Source organism: Lynx rufus, unplaced genomic scaffold (genome assembly GCF_022079265.1).
Source record: "Lynx rufus isolate CCGP_SWC_20201006 ecotype Redwood Valley unplaced genomic scaffold, mLynRuf1.p SCAF_17, whole genome shotgun sequence".
In the NCBI taxonomy this organism is placed as follows: domain Eukaryota; kingdom Metazoa; phylum Chordata; class Mammalia; order Carnivora; family Felidae; genus Lynx; species Lynx rufus.
In genome coordinates this window covers 22,911,913-22,935,061 of record NW_025814831.1, presented here as the reverse complement: position 1 = coordinate 22,935,061, position 23,149 = coordinate 22,911,913, and the positions used below count along the sequence as shown (strand labels likewise).

Genomic DNA, 23,149 nt, shown 5'->3' with positions numbered 1-23,149 from the left:
GACTGGGGCGCCTGGGTGGCGCAGTCGGTTAAGCATCCGACTTCAGCCAGGTCACGATCTCGCGGTCCGTGAGTTCGAGCCCCGCGTCAGGCTCTGGGCTGATGGCTCAGAGCCTGGAGCCTGTTTCCGATTCTGTGTCTCCCTCTCTCTCTGCCCCTCACCTGTTCATGCTCTGTCTCTCTCTGTCCCAAAAATAAATAAACGTTGAAAAAAAAAAAAAGAAAGTGGACTTTTCACGTCTCACCAGTAGCATTGAGGTCCTTTAGCCACTGTGGTGATGGTCATTTCGTATGTGTTTTGGGGAGGAGAGGGAGAGGATTCAACACTAAGGACAAGGATAGGTTTTTATTTCAGTATCTGAATATTGGCAATAAATTGCCATCATTTCCTCTTGTCATTGTGTGGTGGAAAGCTGACCATACTGACTTACAGTATATGGGTAGTTTGTCGTTGAAGAATCCATTATGCTTATGTGGTAAGTTCCATGGGATTTCATAGGTCACAGAAGCAAAAGGCTTAAAAGAAATATAATTATACAAACTTGAGAGATAGAGGAAAGGTTAACAGTGATTTTTTTTTTATATATATGAAATTTATTGACAAATTGGTTTCCATACAACACCCAGTGCTCATCCCAAAAGGTGCCCTCCTCAATACCCATCACCCACCCTCCCCTCCCTCCCACCCCCCATCAACCCTCAGTTTGTTCTCAGTTTTCAACAGTCTCTTATGCTTTGGCTCTCTCCCACTCTAACGTCCTTTTTTTTTTTTTCCTTCCCCTCCCCCATGGGTTCCTGTTAAGTTTCTCAGGATCCACATAAGAGTGAAACCATATGCTATCTGTCTTTCTCTGTATGGCTTATTTCACTTAGCATCACACTCTCCAGTTCCATCCACGTTGCTACAAAAGGCCATATTTCATTTTTTCTCATTGCCACGTAGTATTCCATTGTGTATATAAACCACAATTTCTTTATCCATTCATCAGTTGATGGACATTTAGGCTCTTTCCACAATTTGGCTATTGTTGAGAGTGCTGCTATGAACATTGGGGTACAAGTGCCCCTATGCATCAGTACTCCTGTATCCCTTGGGTAAATTCCTAGCAGTGCTATTGCTGGGTCATAGGGTAGGTCTATTTTTAATTTTCTGAGGAACCTCCACACTGCTTTCCAGAGCGGCTGCACCAATTTGCATTCCCACCAACAGTGCAAGAGGGTTCCTGTTTCTCCACATCCTCTCCAGCATCTATAGTCTCCTGATTTGTTCATTTTGGCCACTCTGACTGGCGTGAGGTGATACCTGAGTGTGGTTTTGATTTGTATTTCCCTGATAAGGAGCGACGCTGAACATCTTTTCATGTGCCTGTTGGCCATCTGGATGTCTTCTTTAGAGAAGTGTCTATTCATGTTTTCTGCCCATTTCTTCACTGGGTTATTTGTTTTTCGGGTGTGGAGTTTGGTGAGCTCTTTATAGATTTTAGATACTAGCCCTTGTCCGATATGTCATTTGCAAATATCTTTTCCCATTCCGTTGGTTGCCTTTTAGTTTTGTTGGTTGTTTCCTTTGCTGTGCAGAAGCTTTTTATCTTCATAAGGTCCCAGTAATTCACTTTTGCTTTTAATTCCCTTGCCTTTGGGGATGTGTCGAGTAAGAGATTGCTACGGCTGAGGTCAGAGAGGTCTTTTCCTGCTTTCTCCTCTAAGGTTTTGATGGTTTCCTGTCTCACATTTAGGTCCTTTATCCATTTTGAGTTTATTTTTGTAAATGGTGTGAGAAAGTGGTCTAGTTTCAACCTTCTGCATGTTGCTGTCCAGTTCTCCCAGCACCATTTGTTAAAGAGGCTGTCTTTTTTCCATTGGATGTTCTTTCCTGCTTTGTCAAAGATGAGTTGGCCATACGTTTGTGGGTCTAGTTCTGGGGTTTCTATTCTATTCCATTGGTCTGTGTGTCTGGTTTTGTGCCAATACCATGCTGTCTTGATGATTACAGCTTTGTAGTAGAGGCTAAAGTCTGGGATTGTGATGCCTCCTGCTTTGGTCTTCTTCTTCAAAACTCTTTTGGCTATTCGAGGCCTTTTGTGGTTCCATATGAATTTTAGGATTGCTTGTTCTAGTTTCGAGAAGAATGCTGGTGCAATTTTGATTGGGACTGCATTGAATGTGTAGATAGCTTTGGGTAGTATTGACATTTTGACAATATTTATTTTTCCAATCCATGAGCAGGGAATGTCTTTCCATTTCTTTAAATCTTCTTCAATTACCTTCATAAGCTTTCTATAGTTTTCAGCATACAGATCCTTTACATCTTTGGTTAGATTTATTCCTAGGTATTTTATGCTTCTTGGTGCAATTGTGAATGGGATCAGTTTCTTTATTTGTCTTTCTGTTGCTTCATTGTTAGTGTATAAGAATGCAACTGATTTCTGTACATTGATTTTGTATCCTGCAACTTTGCTGAATTCATGTATCAGTTCTAGCAGACTTTTGGTGGAGTCTATCGGATTTTCCATGTATAATATCATGTCATCTGCAAAAAGCGAAAGCTTGACTTCATCTTTGCCAATTTTGTTGCCTTTGATTTCCTTTTGTTGTCTGATTGCTGATGCTAGAACTTCCAGCACTATGTTAAACAACAGCGGTGAGAGTGGGCATCCCTGTCGTGTTCCTGATCTCAGGGAAAAAGCTCTCAGTTTTTCCCCGTTGAGGATGATGTTAGCTGTGGGCTTTTCATAAATGGCTTTTATGATCTTTAAGTATGTTCCTTCTATCCCGACTTTCTCGAGGGTTTTTATTAAGAAAGGGTGCTGGATATTGTCAAAGGCCTTTTCTGCATCGATTGACAGGATCATATGGTTCTTCTCTTTTTTTTTGTTAATGTGATGTATCACGTTGATTGATTTGCGAATGTTGAACCAGCCCTGCATCCCAGGAATGAATCCCACTTGATCATGGTGAATAATTCTTTTTATATGCTGTTGAATTCGATTTGCTAGTATCTTATTGAGAATTTTGGCATCCATATTCATCAGGGATATTGGCCTGTAGTTCTCTTTTTTGACTGGGTCTCTGTCTGGTTTAGGAATCAAAGTAATACTGGCTTCATAGAATGAGTCTGGAAGTTTTCCTTCCCTTTCTATTTCTTGGAATAGCTTGAGAAGGATAGGTATTATCTCTGCTTTAAATGTCTGGTAGAACTCCCCTGGGAAGCCATCTGGTCCTGGACTCTTATTTGTTGGGAGATTTTTGATAACCGATTCAATTTCTTCGCTGGTTATGGGTCTGTTCAAGCTTTCTATTTCCTCCTGATTGAGTTTTGGAAGAGTGTGGGTGTTCAGGAATTTGTCCATTTCTTCCAGGTTGTCCAATTTGTTGGCATGTAATTTTTCATAGTATTCCCTGATAATTGTTTGTATCTCTGAGGGATTGGTTGTAATCATTCCATTTTCATTCATGATTTTATCTATTTGGGTCATCTCCCTTTTCTTTTTGAGAAGCCTGGCTAGAGGTTTGTCAATTTTGTTTATTTTTTCAAAAAACCAACTCTTTGTTTCGTTGATCTGCTCTACAGTTTTTTTAGATTCTATATTGTTTATTTCTGCTCTGATCTTTATTATTTCTCTTCTTCTGCTGGGTTTAGGCTGCCTTTGCTTTTCTGCTTCTATTTCCTTTAGGTGTGCTGTTAGATTTTGTATTTGGGATTTTTCTTGTTTCTTGAGATAGGCCTGGATTGCAATGTATTTTCCTCTCAGGACTGCCTTCGCTGCATCCCAAAGCGTTTGGATTGTTGTATTTTCATTTTCGTTTGTTTCCATATATTTTTTGAATTCTTCTCTAATTGCCTGGTTGACCCACTCATTCTTTAGTAGGGTGTTCTTTAACCTCCATGCTTTTGGAGGTTTTCCAGACTTTTTCCTGTGGTTGATTTCAAGCTTCATAGCATTGTGGTCTGAAAGTATGCATGGTATAATTTCAATTCTTGTAAACTTATGAAGGGCTGTTTTGTGACCCAGTATATGATCTATCTTGGAGAATGTTCCATGTGCACTCGAGAAGAAAGTATATTCTGTTGCTTTGGGATGCAGAGTTCTAAATATATCTGTCAAGTCCATCTGATCCAATGTGTCATTCAGGGCCCTTGTTTCTTTATTGACCGTGTGTCTAGATGATCTATCCATTTCTGTAAGTGGGGTGTTAAAGTCCCCAGCAATTACCACATTCTTATCAATAAGGTTGCTTATGTTTATGAGTAATTGTTTTATATATTTGGGGGCTCCGGTATTCGGCGCATAGACATTTATAATTGTTAGCTCTTCCTGATGGATAGACCCTGTAACTATTATATAATGTCCTTCTTCATCTCTTGTTACAGCCTTTAATTTAAAGTCTAGTTTGTCTGATATAAGTATGGCTACTCCAGCTTTCTTTTGGCTTCCAGTAGCATGATAAATAGTTCTCCATCCCCTCACTCTGAATCTAAAGGTGTCCTCAGGTCTAAAATGAGTCTCTTGTAGACAGCAAATAGATGGGTCTTGTTTTTTTATCCATTCTGATACCCTATGTCTTTTGGTTGGCGCATTTAATCCATTTACATTCAGTGTTATTATAGAAAGATACGGGTTTAGAGTCATTGTGATGTCTGTATGTTTTATGCTTGTAGTGATGTCTCTGGTACTTTGTCTCACAGGGTCCCCCTTAGGATCTCTTGTAGGGCTGGTTTAGTGGTGACAAATTCCTTCAGTTTTTGTTTGTTTGGGAAGACCTTTATCTCTCCTTCTATTCTAAATGACAGACTTGCTGGATAAAGGATTCTCGGCTGCATATTTTTTCTGTCTAGCACCCTGAAAATCTCGTGCCAATTCTTTCTGGCCTACCAAGTTTCAAAAGAGAGATCAGTCACGAGTCTTATAGGTCTCCCTTTATATGTGAGGGCACGTTTACCCCTTGCTGCTTTCAGAATTTTCTCTTTATCCTTGTATTTTGCCAGTTTCACTATGATATGTCGTGCAGAAGATCGATTCAAGTTACGTCTGAATGGAGTTCTCTGTGCCTCTTGGATTTCAATGCCTTTTTCCTTCCCCAGTTCAGGGAAGTTCTCAGCTATTATTTCTTCAAGTACCCCTTCAGCACCTTTCCCTCTCTCTTCCTCCTCTGGGATACCAATTATGCGTATATTATTTCTTTTTAGTGTATCACTTAGTTCTCTAATTTTCCCCTCATACTCCTGGATTTTTTTATCTCTCTTTTTCTCAGCTTCCTCTTTTTCCATAACTTTATCTTCTAGTTCACCTATTCTCTCCTCTGCCTCTTCCATCCGAGCCGTGGTGGTTTGCATTTTGTTTTGCATTTCATTTAAAGCGTTTTTCAGCTCCTCGTGACTGTTCCTTAGTCCCTTGATCTCTGTAGCAAGAGATTCTCTGCTGTCCTGTATGCTGTTTTCCAGCCCAGCGATTAATTTTATGACTATTATTCTAAATTCACTTTCTGTTATATTATTTAAATCCTTTTTGATCAGCTCATTAGCTGTTGTTATTTCCTGGAGATTCTTCTGAGGGGAATTCTTCCGCTTGGTCATTTTGGATAGTCCCTGGTGTGGTGAAGACCTGCAGGGCACTTCCCCTGTGCTGTGGTGTATAACTGGAGTTGGTGGGCGGGCCGCAGTCCGACCTGATGTCTGCCCCCAGCCCACCACTGGGGCCACAGTCAGACTGGTGTGTGCCTTCTCTTCCCCTCTCCTAGGGGCGGGATTCACTGTGGGGTGGCGTGGCCCATCTGGGCTACTTGCACACTGCCAGGCTTGTGATGCTGGGGATCTGGCGTATTAGCTGGGGTGGGAAGGCAAGGTGCACGGCGGCAGGGGGGGCAGGCTTAGCTCGCTTCTCCTTAGGTGATCCACTTCAGGAGGGGCCCTGTGGCAGCCGGAGGGAGTCAGATCCGCTGCCGGGGGTTTGGCTCCGCAGAAGCACAGAGTTGGGTGTTTGCGCGGAGCGAGCGAGCAATTTCCCTGGCGGGAACCGGTTCCCTTTGGGATTTTGGCTGGGGGATGGGCGGGGGAGATGGCGCTGGCGAGCGCCTTTGTTCCCCGCCAAACTGAGCTCTGTCGTCCGGGGGCTCCGCAGCTCACCCTCCCTTTGTCCTCCAGCCTTCCCGCTTTCTGAGCAGAGCTGTTAACTTATGACCTCCCAGACGCTAAGTCGCGCTTGCTGTCGGAACACAGTCCGTCAGGCCCCTCCGCTTTTGCAAGCCGGACTCGGGGGCTCTGCTTGGCTGACGAGCCGCCCCTCCGCCCCGGCTCCCTCCCGCCAGTCCGTGGAGCGCGCACCGCCTCGCCGCCCTTCCTACCCTCTTCCGTGAGCCTCTCGTCTGCACTTGGGTCTGGTGACTCCGTTCTGCTAATCCTCTGGCAGTTTTCTGGGTTATTTAGGCAGGTGTAGGTGGAATCTAAGTGATCAGCAGGACGCGCGGTGAGCCCAGTGTCCTCCTACGCCGCCATCTTCCCAGAATCCTAACAGTGATTTCTGAGTTACCAAGCAATTATATTTTTGAGCTTCAGCTGTGTTCTCTGTTCTTTACAGATAGTATATCACCTTTACCCTTTTTAACTATTCAGTAGCAGGTGTTATTATCCCTATTTAACAAAGAGAAACTGAGGTGCAGAGATAATAGGTAAGTTCCCAAGGTCATCTGGCCATAAGCGATGGTGCTAGAATGCAAACCAGCACTAACTAACCCAGAAACACCGTCTCTTCCTAGGGGCACAACGAGGCACAAAGTGAGCCCCTTTCACATATGATTGTTCTTGCACCTGTTGTAATTCTCCAACTTTCCTAGATCATTTTCTTCAATTTCTGCTTAAAATGCTCCAGTCCTTACAAATAGCAAAGACTTTGCTGAAACAGCTCCCTATCCATGATCTGTTCTCTGATTCCCTCTCCTACTTCTTTCCTACTCAACACTCCACAACAGCCACACTGAACACATCCCCCTCCAACATGTTGCCACCTAGGGGTTGTGCACTAACTGTCTTCTCTACATAGATGGCTTTTCCCCCAGGTATCCATGGGACTTGCTCCTTCGCCTCCTTCAATTTTTGCTTAAATGTAATCTTCTCATCGAGGTCTTCCCTGAACACCCTATTTAAATTTGCAAGCTGCACACATTGCACTTCCTTCCTGTATGTTTCTCCTGCATGCTTATCACTATCACCATCTGGATGTCTAATAGGCATCTCAAACTCAACCTGTCCAAAACTGAACCCGTGATCTTTCCCTCCATACCTGCCTCACTTCCCCATTTCAGGAAATGGAAAGTCTATTTTTTAGTTGCAGACCATAAATCTCAGAATCATTCTTTTTTTTAACCTTTTGTTTAAATTTTCTTTAATGTTTATTTATTTTTGAGAGAGACAGAGATAGAGCATGAGTGGGGGATGGGCAGACAGAGAGAGGGAGACACAGAATCTGAAGCAGGCTCCAGGCTCCGAGTGCCTGGATGTAAGAGCCTGAGGTAAGGCTCAAACTCATGAACCACAAGATCATGACCTGAACCTAAGTCAGATGCTTAGCCCACTGAGCCACCCAGGCACCCCTCTCAGAGTCATTTTTGACTCCCCTCTTTCCCACCCATATCCAATGCATGAGAAAGTTCCATTGGCTCTACCTTTTCAATCTGTAGAAACTCCAACCATTCTCAGCAGTTCCAGTGCTACCACTCTGGTCCAAGGCACCTTCCTTGGACCTTGGTCTTCTTGTTTCTACCCTTTGCTCTCTTTGGTTTACTTTCAAAGCAGTATCCAGATTGGTCCTTTGAAATCCTTGGTCAGATTATACCATTGCTCTGAAGACTTCTGATCTCACTCTGATAAAAGACAAAGTCCTTCTGATGGCCTACAGCCTCGTAGGAATATGATCTAGCTCCCCGTTACCTCTCTGATTTCACCCACATTTTCGACTCCCCCACTGTCTCAGCTCCAGCCACACTGGCCTCCTTGCTTCCTCAAACATAGCAGGGCCTATGACACTGTCTGGTCTCCCAGCCTGCACTGTTCTTGCCTCAGGCATCAACATGTTTCTCTCTCTCCCTCACCTCCATTGGACCTCTGCTCAACTATCTCCTCCATGAGGCCTTCCCTGACACCCTCCCCAATTGTGACCCCATTCTTAAGCTCTTCCTTTCCTCTTCCCTGTCTTCCTCTTTCCCATAGTACTTATTATTATTATCAAATATACGATGTTTTTTTTTAATGCTTATTTATTTTTTTGAGAGAAAGAGAGAGACAGAGTATGAGCAGGGGAGGGGCAGAGAGAGAGGGAGACACAGAATCTGAAGCAGGCTCCAGTCTCTGAGCTGCCAGCACAGAGCCTGAGGCAGGGCTCAAACTCACAAGCCATGAGATCATGACCTGAGCTGAAGTCAGATGCTCAACCAACTGAGACACCCAGGTGCCCCAAATATACTCTGTGTTTTACTTATTTTTTTTTATTGTCCCTCTCTCTCCACTAGAATATAAGCATGAGAGGAACAAGAATTTCTTCCCATTTACTTCACTGCTAGAGCCCTAGCTGCTTGTATCATAGATCAATACATAAAAAGCAATCAATAAATATTTGTTGAATAAATGCATATGTTTTAAAATGCTCATAATCAATCAGGCTCACTCTTGAACATATAGCTTTTAAGCCCTTAAGCTTTTAAGCCCTTTCTGAGTCAGTATTAATAAATTAAACTGCCTTTTAAATGGTAAATTAATCTTCTTTCTGTTTTAGATGCATTTCATCTACCAATTTGCAGATGTGACTATACATTTTTAATGGGTCAGCTTCCACCTATTGACCTTTAGGAAAAGCCCACATTTATTACAAGCAAACATTAAAGAGACTTGAAATTGCTGCTGAAACACTGGCAGGCTAATTAGTGCTTATTTAATTTACAACTGGGGGCGCCTGGATGGCTCAGTCGGTTAAACATCCGACTTCGTTTCAGGTCGTGATCTCACGGTTGGTGGGTTGGAGCCCCATGTCAGCTGTGCTGACAGCTTGGAGCCTGGAGCCTGCTTTGGATTCTGTGTCTCCTTCTCTCTCTGCCCCTCCCCAGCTGGCACTCTGTCTCTCTCTCAAAATTAAATAAACACTAAAAAAATTTTTTCATTTACAATTGAATTCATCAAAGGTTCATCTTAAATAACAATGACAATGCATATCACAAAAATGGAAATTATTTCCATGTTTGGGGATGTTAGAATACATAATTGCTTGAGGAGAAATTTGTTCTTCTGATGACACCGAATATCAATTGGGTCTTTTTTTTTTTTTCCTGGCATCATTAAAATTCCATGATATTCTTGCCCTGTATATAACCCTGCAGGTCTCACTCTTTCCAAATTCATGTCCTGTTACTTTCATTAGACACATAACTTGAGGTGGTTCCCATGACCTAGACAATTAGATTTCCTACTGTCTGCCAGGCTTAGCTCCGCTGCATTGTTTTGTGAGTAAATACTTGCTAGAGACAAATTCTCAGGAAGCTTGGTACCCAACACTTAATGAGCTCTTTGTGGAAAGTGCCAAAGTCACTAAGAGAGAGGGCAGCCCTCCAGCCTGTAGGTCTCCATCCATTTGGCTACACTCACAAATCATTTTGGGCCCCTTTAGTGCTGATAGCTGCTCTCCATATTCTCTCACTCCAAAAACAAAATGTTTAAATCTTGCTACGTTTTGCAAGTTTTATTTTAGGAAAGAGGTACACTGTTAGTAAATCCTGGATTCAAAGTGGTCAAATAAAAAATTAGGTGAATGAGGAAAGATACAGCTTCAAATAACTTAAAATGATCCCCGCCTTGTTGAGTTTGGGGATTTTGCCAGACTGAGGCTCGTTCTCTCCATCAACACCAGAGATGGGAATCTGCCTAGTTGTCTAGTTGTCTGGCTGACTCAACACTCAACAAGTATCTGTTCTAAGCTCTTGCACAGATCTACATATTAAATGGAGTAATGACTAAGAGTTAAGGTGATAAATTCAACCTAAGCTTTTATTTCCTCTCCCTCTTGAGAGGCCCCTAAAATGATGGGAATGGCATTTTGATATACATAAATCCACAAGGACGGAGAGGACAGATGAGAGTGCGTGGGTGGTCTGGTGAGCTACAGAATTCTGAATGAGAAAAGGCAGAAGAGAAGGAGACAAACATGAGTACTCAGAGGAAGCACACCTGAGGAGGCAGCTGCCTTGCCTTGCAGAACCTCTGAAGGGTGTGGGATTTGGAGGTGATGGGGGTGGCAAGTGGCAGAGTGAAACGTGGGGCTATAAACGGAAGGATTTATTGAAGGTCTGCATCTGGAAAGGTTAACCCACCGCCCTATTCATGTAAAATGCCAGCAGCCAAGAGTACCTTCCCTCTAGGCTAGAAATGTGAAGTCTCTTTTCTGAAGAAGTTGACAAATTCTAAAACAAACAAACAAAAAGCCTCCATATTCTGGCATTTTTAGGATACAACAGCATATAGGCCACACAATTGTCCTAAAGCAGACTCTCGCCAGTGGATAAGCTCCCAATTAGATTTTCAGTGCCTTGTTTTTAAGCATGAGCATGCAACCTAGGATCACCGGCCAAAGAACGTTTGTGATTTGAAAGATCAAAACCAAGATAAACAAGTGGAGTGGAAATAAGCCTGGAGGAGCCAAACACATTGAAGAGAACAGGAGAGAACTTTCAACAAAGCAACAATTAGTGACCTGAGATAAATCTGAGAAGACATGTCTCATTGCAAGGTGACAATAATGATAATAGATATTTATTCAGAACACACTGTCAGCTATTGTTCAACAAACCCGACATAAAGAAACTGAGGCACAAAAAGGTTAAGTGACTGGTAGTAAGTATAGAAGCCAGGATTCAAATCCAGATAGTCTGAATTTAAAAGCCATTCTTCTAAACATTCTAAACATAGTGTGCTTCCTCAAATACACTATAAAAAAGGAAAACATGAAAGCTCTTCTTAAAATGTATCTTTGTATTTGACAAATACGTAGTCACAACTTTCTGTCTTTCAAGCACCAGTCTAAGTGCCAAAAATACAGCAATGAACAGAATAGGCAGAGTCCCAGCTTTCATCAAACTAAAACTAAAAATTCAAAGCCAGGCACAGGAAGACAAATCCTGCATGATCTCATGTATATGTGGAATCTAAAAAAGTTGAACTCATAGTAAGAGAGTAGATTGGTGGTTGCCAGGGATTGAAGGATGGGGAAATAGGGAGATATTGGTCAAAGGGTACAAAGTTTCAGTTATGCAGGATGTATTAAGGTCTGAGGACCTGATGTACACCAGAGTGACTACAGTTGATAATACCATTTTGTATACTTGAAATTTACTAAGAGAGTAGATCTTAAATGTTCTCCCCATTAAAAAAAAAAAAAACTGTGTGAGGTGATGGATATGTTAATTGGTTGAATTGTGGTAATTATTTCAAAATGTACACATATATCAAAACACCACATTATACACCATAACTCTATACAATTTTTATTTGTCAATTATACCTCAATAAAGCTGGAAACAAAAGTTTAAGTTTTATTTATTTATTTTGAGAAAGAGAGAGAGAGAGAACAAATGTGAACGGGAAAAGAGTAGAGAGAGATAGAATCCCAAGCAGGCTCCTCACTGTTAGCACAGAGCCTAATGTGGGGATTGAACTCATGAACCGTGAGATCATGACCTGAGCTGAAATCAAGAGTCCAACACTTACCTGACTGAGCCACCCAAACGCCCCTGGAAACAAAATTTTTTAATTAATTCTTTAAATTAAGTAGAAGAGATGGATGATATGGTCAAAGAATTCTACCATTAGATTCAATAAAAAATAATAGGAGAAATTACAAGAAAAAAATGGGAATAAGTCTGATGAATATAGGAAGTTCCTTTTTCACTTCCTAGGAATTACAGAGAGGGAACAAAGAAAATACGAGGAGTAAGTTATCCTGGAAACAATACCAAAAATTGTCCGAAAGCTGAAGAACATAGCCCTCCAGATTGAGGGCTCCACCCCCACCCTCAGTGGCCAGCACAATAAGTGCAAAAAGATCCATATCAAGGGTTACCTTCATGAAATCTCACACTGGGAACAAAGAGAGTGCCGTATAATCATTTCACAAAATATACATGTATCAGATCATCATGTTGTATACCTTAAACTTACATATGTTATATGTCAATTATATCTCAGTAAAACTGGAAATTAAAGAGAGAGAGAGAGAGAGAGCCATAAAAGCTACCAGAGAGTAAAAACCAGTCAATGACCAGAGAATAAGAAATCTCATCTTTCTTACCAAAAGCAACAATGAGTGATAGAATTCAGTAAAGCCTTTAGAATTCTGAAGAAAAACTATTTACAACCTGAAATTTTACAGCCAGCTGAAGTATCAACTGAATATAAGGATAGGGGAAAAAAAGCCATTTTCAGACATGCAAGAATGCAGAAAATATCTCTTTCATATATAGCCTTTCTAAGAAATTACTCAAACATTTCCTCCAATGAAAGGGAAAAAATCAAGAACACTACACAGGACTTAGGAAGAAATTTCCACTGGGGACAAGGAGCACTCTTCTAAGAAGTTAGAATTGTGCAGACTTTGGAGGAACCATGGCTTCAAGCTGGAAAGCAATACATTGAGATCCAAGTTTTAGAAAGAACATTCTGTCTTTAAGTCTGAAAGTGGGATTAGTAGAAGGTTTCTAAGACCAGGCAGAAAGTTTTTGCACACCTCAGGTGAAATGTAATTCAGACCTAAACTAAGGTGGTTGTAATGAGAACCAGGAGACTGTAGATGGCTAAAGACTTATAAACAACTGAGCTATCCTCTGATGAGGGGTATAGCTCAATTGCATCTTACTATAGACATTCATGGCATAAATGTAGGGCAAGAGCAAAAGAGACTCCATGAGAACACAAGCCCCACAAGCTGGTAGACAGAAAATAGTAAATAAACACCAGTAGGCTTGGAGGGAAGAATCAGGAATTCTTTGAGTGAGGAGTCAGTGTTACAACCATGTTCAAGTATAAAGGAACTCCTACCTTCCTTTCTGATAGCAGCCAGATTATACCTGATTAAAACTGTAGCTCTCTGCAGGAGTGGTTAAATCCCCAATAACAAGAAAAAGCAGTCACTCCTCTTGCTTGACTCTATAAAGTACCAAAGTAGCATGAGTGGAGCAACCTACATCAGGAAAGGGCAGCAGCTCAGGAGCACTTTAGGTAACAGTAGGCCTAATGGATAATTAGAGCTTCATTAAGTGGCTCTTGACAGCAGGGAATCAGATGGTTCCAACAGATTCTAATTTGGGCTGTAAGTAGCCTTAGGTGCCTGAGATGAGTGCATAGGCCAGATCTGTAGGACATTAAAGAGCATGGCAGGAAGAGTAAATGTTATTCATGGTACATTGGGAAGTCACTGAAAGGTTATTCAACCCATATGTTATGACTCAACCCATATGTGATGACTACTTTGGCTGCTATGTGAAGGATGGACTGGAAGGGAGGAAGGGTAGACAAGAAAGCTATTGTACCAACAGATGGCATTAGCTTAGACTAGAGAGTTTAAACTGGAGATGGAAATACATGGATTCAAAAGTTTTTTGGATGTTTGTTTTGTTTTGTTTTGCTAGATTTAATGGAAAAGAATAGGTTGGGTGGGGATGGGGAATCAAAAGCTAAGTGTGGGATGGACCTGTTAAATTGGAGTTGCCTATGAGGCACCCAGGATGAGATGTCAAATAAGCAGCTGGATATGTAAGTCAAGATCTGGCCTGGAGCTGTATTTTCTGGGTTCCTTGCTTCTGACTCGAGATAAACTCCAAATTGGGCAAGAAGGGAATTGACATTTATTGAACACCTACTATATGCCAAGTACCCATTATGTTACATGTGTTTCTATCATAAGTTTTACACGTTTCCCAACACCTGCTTTTCTCCATGCATGTCCAAGCACCCTCCCAATTCAGCCCCTCTGAGACCCAATTGGTGGCCATCTGAGATATGCTTGGGTTGCAGACACTCAGACACAGCATGGAATCAGTTTCTCCCCAACAGATTTCTAATGAGTCCCTGGAGGGTTCCTGCGCCTGGATGTATATTCAAAGATTCCAGAGACCTGATTGATGATAAGGAGTAGAGAAGAGTTCCTGGAGCACTGAACCTGAACTCTAGATCCAAATTATAGTTACCCTTGTTTGCTGAGTCTCTTTGGATATAACATGCCTCATTTCTTTGCCTTCGATTTAATATCCATCTGCTTCATAAAAATGTTCTGAGAATTGAGGTGAGATTCTAAATTACCTAGAGAGCATCTTAAGTAATGCAGATTCCTCCCGTTGGTTTGGGGTATGGCTCAGGAGTCTGTATTGCATGTAATTCTGATGCTGGTCCACGCTGGTGCCTGGACAAGAAACACTGATTTGCAGAATGGCAAATTGGTAGTTTTCACCAAATATCTGACTCAATCGTATCCTCACCACATGGATCACTATAGCAGTTTGTTTGTTTGTTTGTTTGTTTGTTTTTTAACTAAGGCCCAAATCTTTGACACTCCTCCAATTGTGAGATGGGTTCTATGTTCCCCACCTTTCAATCTACTAGTTCTCTTGGGACACCCCAGATGCTTCCTCTCAAAATGCTCCCTCTCAGAACCTGACTGCCCTGATGTGAGAAGCCCAAGCCCCATGGAGAAGCCATGGTAACAGTCCAGCTGAGCTGAGCTTTGAGTCGTCTCAGCCCTGGCCCAGGCATGTAAGTGAAGGAATCTGCATATAATACCAGCCCCCATCACTGACTTGCCCCGGCAAGTCTTCCTAGCTGAGCCCCAGACGTCATAGAGCAGAGATAAGCCACCCCTGCCACGCCCTGTTCACATTTCTGACCCACAAAAGCTATGCTAACAATAAAAAGACTGTTGTTTGATGCCACTTAGTTTTGGGGTGTTTTGCCTTTCAGTAATTGGGATGGTTCCTAAAGTATTTTCTCAAGAAATAGCTATTAAAATGCAAACCCAGTACTTGGAAGGATAAGCTCTTTCAGATGAACACACGCAATCAGTGTATCCAACAGATAGCAAAGCAGGGAAAATGAGCCAAGAGATGCTCTCTTGTTTCACTGACATGACTGCATCACTGCATAAAGAGACACATAAGTTGCTTTCAGAAAACCGAAGGCAGGAAGATAGCAACACCTTGAAGACAGCATGTCTAAAAGGGAAAATACAGCATCAACAGGACAGATGAGGCAGAAGAGTAACGTCTAGCTTCACTTACTTCACAATTCCCCTTATGGTTGGCTCCAAAATCCCTCAACTCGTTCATTAACTGCAAAGTGGTTCATTTATGCCAGTTTCCCACACATACTTGCTTAGTTTTCAAAATTAGCTGGGATCATACAGTAATGAGTGCCAAGGGTAATTCTTACCACCAGGCAAGTTTGAGAAATGCTGAATTATAGAATTTTTAAAGTACCTACAACACAGAATAGCAAATGTGGCACCCTTCCCTGAGAATTACGGCTCTGTAGTAAGAACGGACTTAATGTGAGAGCTTCGTGTTTGTAAAAAATGATTAGCATGTTCTAGCAGCCTTGAACCCAGAGAATGTAAATCCCAGCTAAGTCCAATGGCAACGACATGGAGGAAGAAGCTGTAAATATTGGAATTCACTTGCTAATCAGTACTACTAACTATATTAAACATTTTAAGTGTAATTATTTAAAAAATCATAATAAAAAAATCATGTAAAAATCATGTAAAATCTAAGACTATTCAGTGACTATTTTAATTGATAAAATATAAAATGAGATATTAGGTTAAATGTTCATGGTTTTATTCAAGCTATTATTCAATGCAAGCAAGACAAAATGATGGAGCAGGATATATAATCTGGACTGTCTGGGACTGAGAAAAGAAAAGGAAATGCTACACTACAATGTGAATTACTTCTACTTGAGTAACTAACACTAGTGTGTATGTTGCTTCCAGCCTCACCACCTTCCTCATTATTTTCAGAGGTGACTTGATTACTAATGTAAATACTGGAGTTTTCTTTACAGGAAATATGTTGACAGCCTCCTAAAGGAAGCGTAGGGAGGTTGTTCGGAGTCAGGAATTCACTATATAACTCCCAAGCTCTACATCATTAGGAGAAGATTTTCATAACACTAGTGTTGGCCCATATCAGTGAACAGCTTATTAATCCCCAAACCCTAGACCCCATGGAGACTGAGAGCAATTCAGTCCCCTTTAAACCCATTCAAATATATTTCTCTTATGTTGTGAGACACTTTAGTAGTTATATGTTGTAATTTCTGGAATAAAATTGATATCCATCTCAGATTCCAAGAGTTTGCATGTATTGCAATGAATAAAAGAAAATGTCTGTGAAGCTATTATCTGTATCGATGCATACTGGAATTCCAAGTGACAAAAATGGAGAGTCCTTTGTAACATATCAACTTAGAAACCAAATATTCCTCTTTCAGCCGGTGGCAGTATCTAAAGAACTGAGTCTATATTCAACAGCAGAAGAGAACACACCCCTGTTAATCTCAGGCCTGCCTTTCTAGCCAAGAAGTAGAAGGTTCTGGCTGCTCACCGCCTCTCTGAACTACTCTGTTCTGTCCTCCCTAGGGACGTCTCTTACACCAGTGTCACTGCCCTGCCATCCAAAGGCCTGGAGCACCTGAAGGAATTGATAGCAAGAAACACTTGGACTCTAAAGAAACTTCCACTTACCTTGAGTTTCCTTCACCTCACACGGGCTGACCTTTCTTATCCAAGCCACTGCTGTGCTTTTAAGAATCAGAAGAAAATCAGAGGGTAAATACAGGTGTCTGGAAAAAGCAGCAAAGGTTTCAGTGCAAGTTGAATTAATTTCTGGGTTTGGGAAAGGTCTGTGGTTTGAGAGCCAGGTGGAAAGAATGGAAGCATCCATGAGTATCATGAAATCCGTGGGACACAATGACTGCAGACTCAAAGTGACTGCAAATGTGAAATAAGACCAGTGTCACCGGATCACAGCAGGGAGGTGGGGGGGGGGGATCATATAGAATCTTGTAGAGATCATACTACATGATTCCTAGTCAACTGGCTTTGTACCCTAGCTTGGCCACTTTCTAGTTGTGTTATTCCAGCTTGCTTACTCAACCTCCCTGAGCCTCTGTGGAGATGGTAATGTTACTATTCACAGAGGGTTTGAGAAGAGTAAATGAGAAACTGAATAGAAAACACCTATCACAATTGTCTGGAATATTTTAAATTCTCAAAAAACATTAGCTATGGTATGTATTATTTTATTATCAGGCTGCTTACGAGCTGCAAAGGAGGAATGGCCTCTTCTCTCTGTGCTTTGTCTGAATCTTTTCTTCACTTACATTTTTACTCTGCATTATTTCCCCTCTTGTGTCCTAACACCACCTTCATTTATCATTTACTCACTTCTGCTCAGTTTCTATATAATATCTACCGGCTGACTTTCTGACTCATATTTGCAGTCAGAAATAAAACGGGATCTAGGGGCGCCTGGGTGGCTCATTTGGTTGAGCGTATGACTTCGGCTCAGGTTATGATCTCACGGGTTCATGAGTTCAAGTCTTGTGTCAGGCTCTGTGCTGACAGTTCAGAGACTGGAGCCTGCTTCAGATTCTGTGTGTGTGTGTGTGTGTGTGTGTGTGTGTTCCTCCCCTGCCCGTGCGCTCGCTCTCTCTCTCTCTCTCTCTCAAAAATAAATAAATATTTTTTTAAAAAGAAATAAAATGGGATCTAGTTGTGGGGGCAGAAGCAAAGGGGAAAGTTGAACAGCTGTGCAAAGAAGGCCAGTATGGTCTAATGCCTGCAGAAAGCCAGAAGTCAGGTATGGGGTGGAGAGAGCAGGCTTGATACTGAGGCTGTGTGGCCTCGGGGTAGGAAAGCATCAGGATGGGTGGGAGGCTAGAGCGTACCTCAAGGGCAGGCTCCAGTTTTCTCGTTAACCTCTAAACAAGCTGCAATAGGCAGTCCTTTAGGCATTTTAACCAGAGCCCAATAGATGAATTAACATCTGCTTCTGCAGCTGAAACAAATTAAAGAATCCCTTTTGATGTCAGTATGGCAGGCTAGTGAAAACCTAAATCTCACTTCCATGAGCCTGCCTGCATGATCATGTCCATTTATTCATTTGTTTGATAAGTATTTATTAAGCACCTAGCACGTGCTTGGCACTGTCCAATCCCATAGCAATGAATAGGTCGGGCAAAAGCCCTCCCGCATTTTGTTTTCAGTCTAGTGGGGGAAGTCAGAAAATAAATAAGCAAGTAAGAAGATATCAGATACTACTACAAAGGAAATAAACACAAAGTAGGACAGTTTATTTAAGGAGATCAGGGAAGGCCTCACTGAGAAAGGAACATTTGAATTTAAAACTGAATAATGAGTAGAAGCAGCTATGCGTTTTTCAGGCAAAGGGAACATGGAGTTCAAAAGCTCTGAATAGTAATAATAATAACCAACACATACATGGCATATCAGTGTTCCAGGTGCTCTTTGTAAGAGTTTTAAAAAATATACTCATCTGATCCTTTAACGACCCTATATGAAATAGATACTCCTTCCACTTTAAAAATGGGATAAGCCAGGGGCACCTGTGTGGCTCAGTCGATTAAGCGTCCAAGTTCAGCTCAGGTCATGATCTTGTGGTTTCTGAGTTCAAGCTCCACATCGGGCTCTGTGCTGACAGAGCCTGGAGCCTACTTCAGATTCTGTGCCTCCCTCTCTCTCTCTGCCCCTCCCCTGCTCACGCTCTGTCTCTGTTTTTCAATAATAAATAAACGTTAAAAAAATTTTTTTAATAAACAAATAAAAATGGGAAAAGCCAAGCTTCATAGGCCTGCCCAAGGTGAACAGCTAGTAAATGGTAGAACCAAATCCTAACCTAGGCAGACTGACTCTACCATCCATGCTTTTTTACTCATTATTGTTCTTGAACTGGGTGCAGATGAGAAATAAGGGCCAATGTCACTGGAGTACAGCAGAGGAAGGGGTAGGGTGGGTAATAGGAAGTAATGTAGGAGAAACAAGCCTGACTAGATTATGTAGAATCTTGTCGACTCATGTAGATCACAGTAAGTATTCTGCATATTTTGCTAAGTCCTGCGGGGACCATTAGGGGTTTTCAGCAAGCAGTGACTTCTTTCTGTTGCCTTACAGAATCCTCGAGTCCTTCATGTGTAATGACAGCAGTATTCGGAGCCTGCGTCAGAGAAAATCTGTGAATGCTTTGAATGGTCCCTTCGACCAGGAATATGAAGAGTATCTAGGTGACAGCCATGCTGGATACAAGGACAGCTCTAAGTTCCAGGATACTCGCAGCAACTCTCATTATTATGTCTTCTTTGAAGAACAAGAAGACGAGATCCTTGGTTTTGGCCAGGAGCTTAAAAACCCACAAGAAGAGACCCTACAGGCCTTCGATAGCCATTATGACTACACTGTGTGTGGAGGCAATGAAGACATGGTGTGTACTCCCAAGTCAGATGAGTTCAACCCCTGTGAAGACATAATGGGCTACAAGTTCCTGAGAATTGTGGTGTGGTTTGTTAGTCTGCTGGCTCTCCTGGGCAATGTCTTTGTCCTGATCATCCTCCTTACCAGCCACTACAAACTGACTGTCCCACGCTTTCTCATGTGCAACTTGGCCTTTGCAGATTTCTGCATGGGGATGTATCTGCTCCTCATTGCCTCTGTAGACCTCTACACTCATTCTGAGTACTACAACCATGCCATTGACTGGCAGACAGGCCCTGGATGCAATGCGGCTGGCTTCTTCACTGTCTTTGCCAGTGAATTGTCAGTGTATACACTGACAGTCATCACTCTGGAGCGCTGGTATGCCATTACCTTCGCCATGCGCCTGGACCGGAAGATGCGCCTCAGGCACGCATATGCCATCATGGTTGGGGGCTGGGTTTGCTGCTTCCTGCTGGCCCTGCTCCCTTTGGTGGGAATAAGCAGCTATGCCAAGGTCAGCATCTGCCTGCCCATGGACACTGAGACACCTCTTGCCCTGGCATATATTATCCTTGTTCTGTTGCTCAACATAGTCGCCTTTATCATTGTCTGCTCCTGTTACGTGAAGATCTACATCACAGTCCGAAATCCCCAGTACAACCCCGGGGACAAAGACACCAAAATTGCGAAAAGGATGGCTGTGTTGATCTTCACTGACTTCATGTGCATGGCTCCAATCTCATTCTATGCTCTGTCAGCACTTATGAACAAGCCTCTCATCACTGTTACCAACTCCAAAATCTTGCTAGTTCTCTTCTATCCACTTAACTCCTGTGCCAATCCATTTCTCTATGCTATTTTCACAAAAGCCTTCCAGAGGGATGTATTTATCCTGCTCAGCAAGTTTGGCATCTGTAAACGCCAGGCTCAGGCATACCGAGGCCAGAGGGTTTCTCCAAAGAATAGCACTGGTATTCAGGTCCAAAAGGTTACCCGGGACATGAGGCAAAGTCTTCCCAACATGCAGGATGACTATGAACTGCTTGAAAACTCCCATCTAACCCCAAATAAGCAGAGCCAAATCTCAAAAGAGTATAATCAAACAGTTTTGTAAGCTGTCCCTACACTAGCCGCAGTGGTATAAAAGGCTGGTTTCTTGAACATGCATTCCTAACCCATTACATACACAAGATGACTGACCTAACCCTTGTGCAGGTGATGTTTCATGGGGCAAAATTTCATCTCTGGAGAGAGGTAGCATTAACCTAATCATCTCCCAGAAGGAAGAGAAGCTACCAGCATGTCTGAATCCCAGGTGATATCAAAATAACTGACACTTTCTAGAAGACTTGCTTGATGCTAACTGCAGTGACAACATTGTGTAAGATGCTCAACAAATATCAACTGAACTAGGTCAACACTGAGCTGCTCACTTTTAGATAGCGTTTCATACTGAAGATTCAGCAAATGGCAAATGCTATTAACTTAGCTGGTGACCACAATATAAAATTAGCTTTATGTTGGCTTGGTCCATTTTCATGTTCCCTGATACAACCAAAGAGAATGTGAATTCCTCAAAACTGACAAGTCAAACAGGATACAGGAGCAGCTATTATGAGGTGAAGAAGGGGAAAGGCTTAGCTTTGTTTTTTCAGACTCTGAAACTACTAATCATCTCTTCACAAGAATCTACCTGATGTGACCCAACTGTTATGTGTTGCCCAGAAAAAAACTGGCAATTTCAGTTTTTATGTGGCTGAGCAAACTAAGAATTATTCTTCTTGGCTAGTCCCATAGCATAAAAGACGTGAACTCTAGAAATATTTCTAAGCAGCAGCAAGTGGGAATTATGAGCAGAGCACACTAAATCACCCATTGATTAACAAAGCAGGCTGGACGCGAGGTAACTGCTGGACCTTGTGCAAATCACTGGGCCACCTCTAAGTCTGTAGAAATGAAGGAGCCTAGGGCACCTTGTGACTCAGTTGGTTAAGCATCCAACATTTTTATCTCGGCTCAGGTCATGATCTCACAGTTCCTGAGTTCAAGCCCCACACTGGGCTCTGCACTGACAACTCAGAGCCTGCTTGGAATTCTGTCTCTCCCTCTCTCTGCCCTTCCCCCCAATATGTGTGTGTGTGTGCGCGCGCACACGTGTGTGTATATGTGTGTGTATGTGCTCTCTCTCTCAAAATAAATATACTTAAAAAAAGAAAAAGAAAGAAATGAAGGAACTTGATGGCCTCTTCCAGTTTTAAATCTCTATGTGTATCCCTTTCCCTTAAAACATGTTTCCATGACAAAGGAAAAAGAAAAGCACTAAGAAAGTAGAATCTGTTTTTCCTATCTTGTAGGGCTGCCATCTATTTCTCTTTGGAGTCTAGAGGTACAACACAGGAAATTTCTTGGTTCATTTTTGGTTGTGATATCTGAACCAAACGTTCTATGGACTGACCCAATTGGGCTGGATCTGAATTACTCATCTAATTACTAGATCTACACAGCTACAATTATCAGGCCAAAACAGGTTAGTATTCATATTATAGAATAAAAGTTTTGCACATTTTGGTTATTTGGAGTTACTATGTCACTGTGCAGATTCAATTGAAAACATTTAACTTGTCTTCAGGGATTGGTTTCTTTACTTACCTGTTTCCAACCCATAATATAGTACTAAAGCTGTCAAGCACTCAGGTAAAGCAACACTAAAGCTATCAAGAGAAGTTTCTTCTTTCTGAAACTACTAGCTCTTTCCAGCCTGTTGATCATTGGACATAAAATCTGTTCCCCAACAGTGCTCCCTTACTTAAAATGGTTAGGATCTATCTTTATCTATAGATGTACTCTCCAGATTATCTGTCAAGACAGCCCCTTCATTACATCCCCAGCAGAGATGGCATTTGCTTCTCAGTGCTCATGAACCACACCAAGGAATTTGAAGCTTTTGTTGTTGTAAGTCTGTGGAGTGGGGTTAGTGGACCCAATGCGGCCCCAGAGATGGTCCCCCTGACTCACCTAGAATCTCCCCATAGCAATACCCATTTCCGATCATCACTGAGACCTCAGCATCTTAATAGAAATACTCTACACACTGAAATCATGACTTATCCACCAGTTCACTTGTAACTAATGAAACTAAACAGATGTGTGATGCTTGTGTTTCTCACCTGTAACATTTTGAAATCTCACATCCTGATAGTGAGTTTTATCTCGAGTAGTTGAGATAACATTTTGGAAACAGTCCTAGAAAAGAAACTTCAACACAGTTGTTACTAAAATTTTCATTCACAACATGAAATAAATTTTCTTCCTTTGAAATGTTTGTGCTGAATCCTAGAGTATTGCTTTGTCTAATTTGTGAGCTTCTTTTAGGGTTACCATTACATGTGTTAAAACTCAAGACAGGAAAAAAAACAGTTGAAAAATTTGCTAATTAAATCATATTAAAACAAATTATTGACTGCCAATAACTTAAGTATAAAATTGTGTCTTGATAATAAATGGTCTTTATGTAAAAAACTTATTCATGAGGAATTGAATTATGATGCATTGACCTGCAGTGATGGCTAAGAGAAAAAATGTGATTAGTGTTGACATTAGGAATTTAAATAGTGCTCTAGTGAACGTAATAAATAA

General features: G+C 41.7%; 1 protein-coding gene across 1 annotated transcript in view; it reads left to right on the top strand.

Annotated features, from left to right (window-relative positions):
• Window positions 1–20,627, top strand: part of TSHR (thyroid stimulating hormone receptor) — a 165,373-nt gene extending 144,746 nt beyond the window's left edge. The window contains exons 9-10 of the mRNA XM_047079814.1: window positions 16,661–16,849; window positions 19,214–20,627. Coding sequence (XP_046935770.1) covers window positions 16,661–16,849; window positions 19,214–20,627 — 1,603 coding nt within the window. The remainder of the gene's footprint in view (window positions 1–16,660; window positions 16,850–19,213) is intronic.
• The last annotated feature ends 2,522 nt before the right edge of the window (window positions 20,628–23,149 follow it).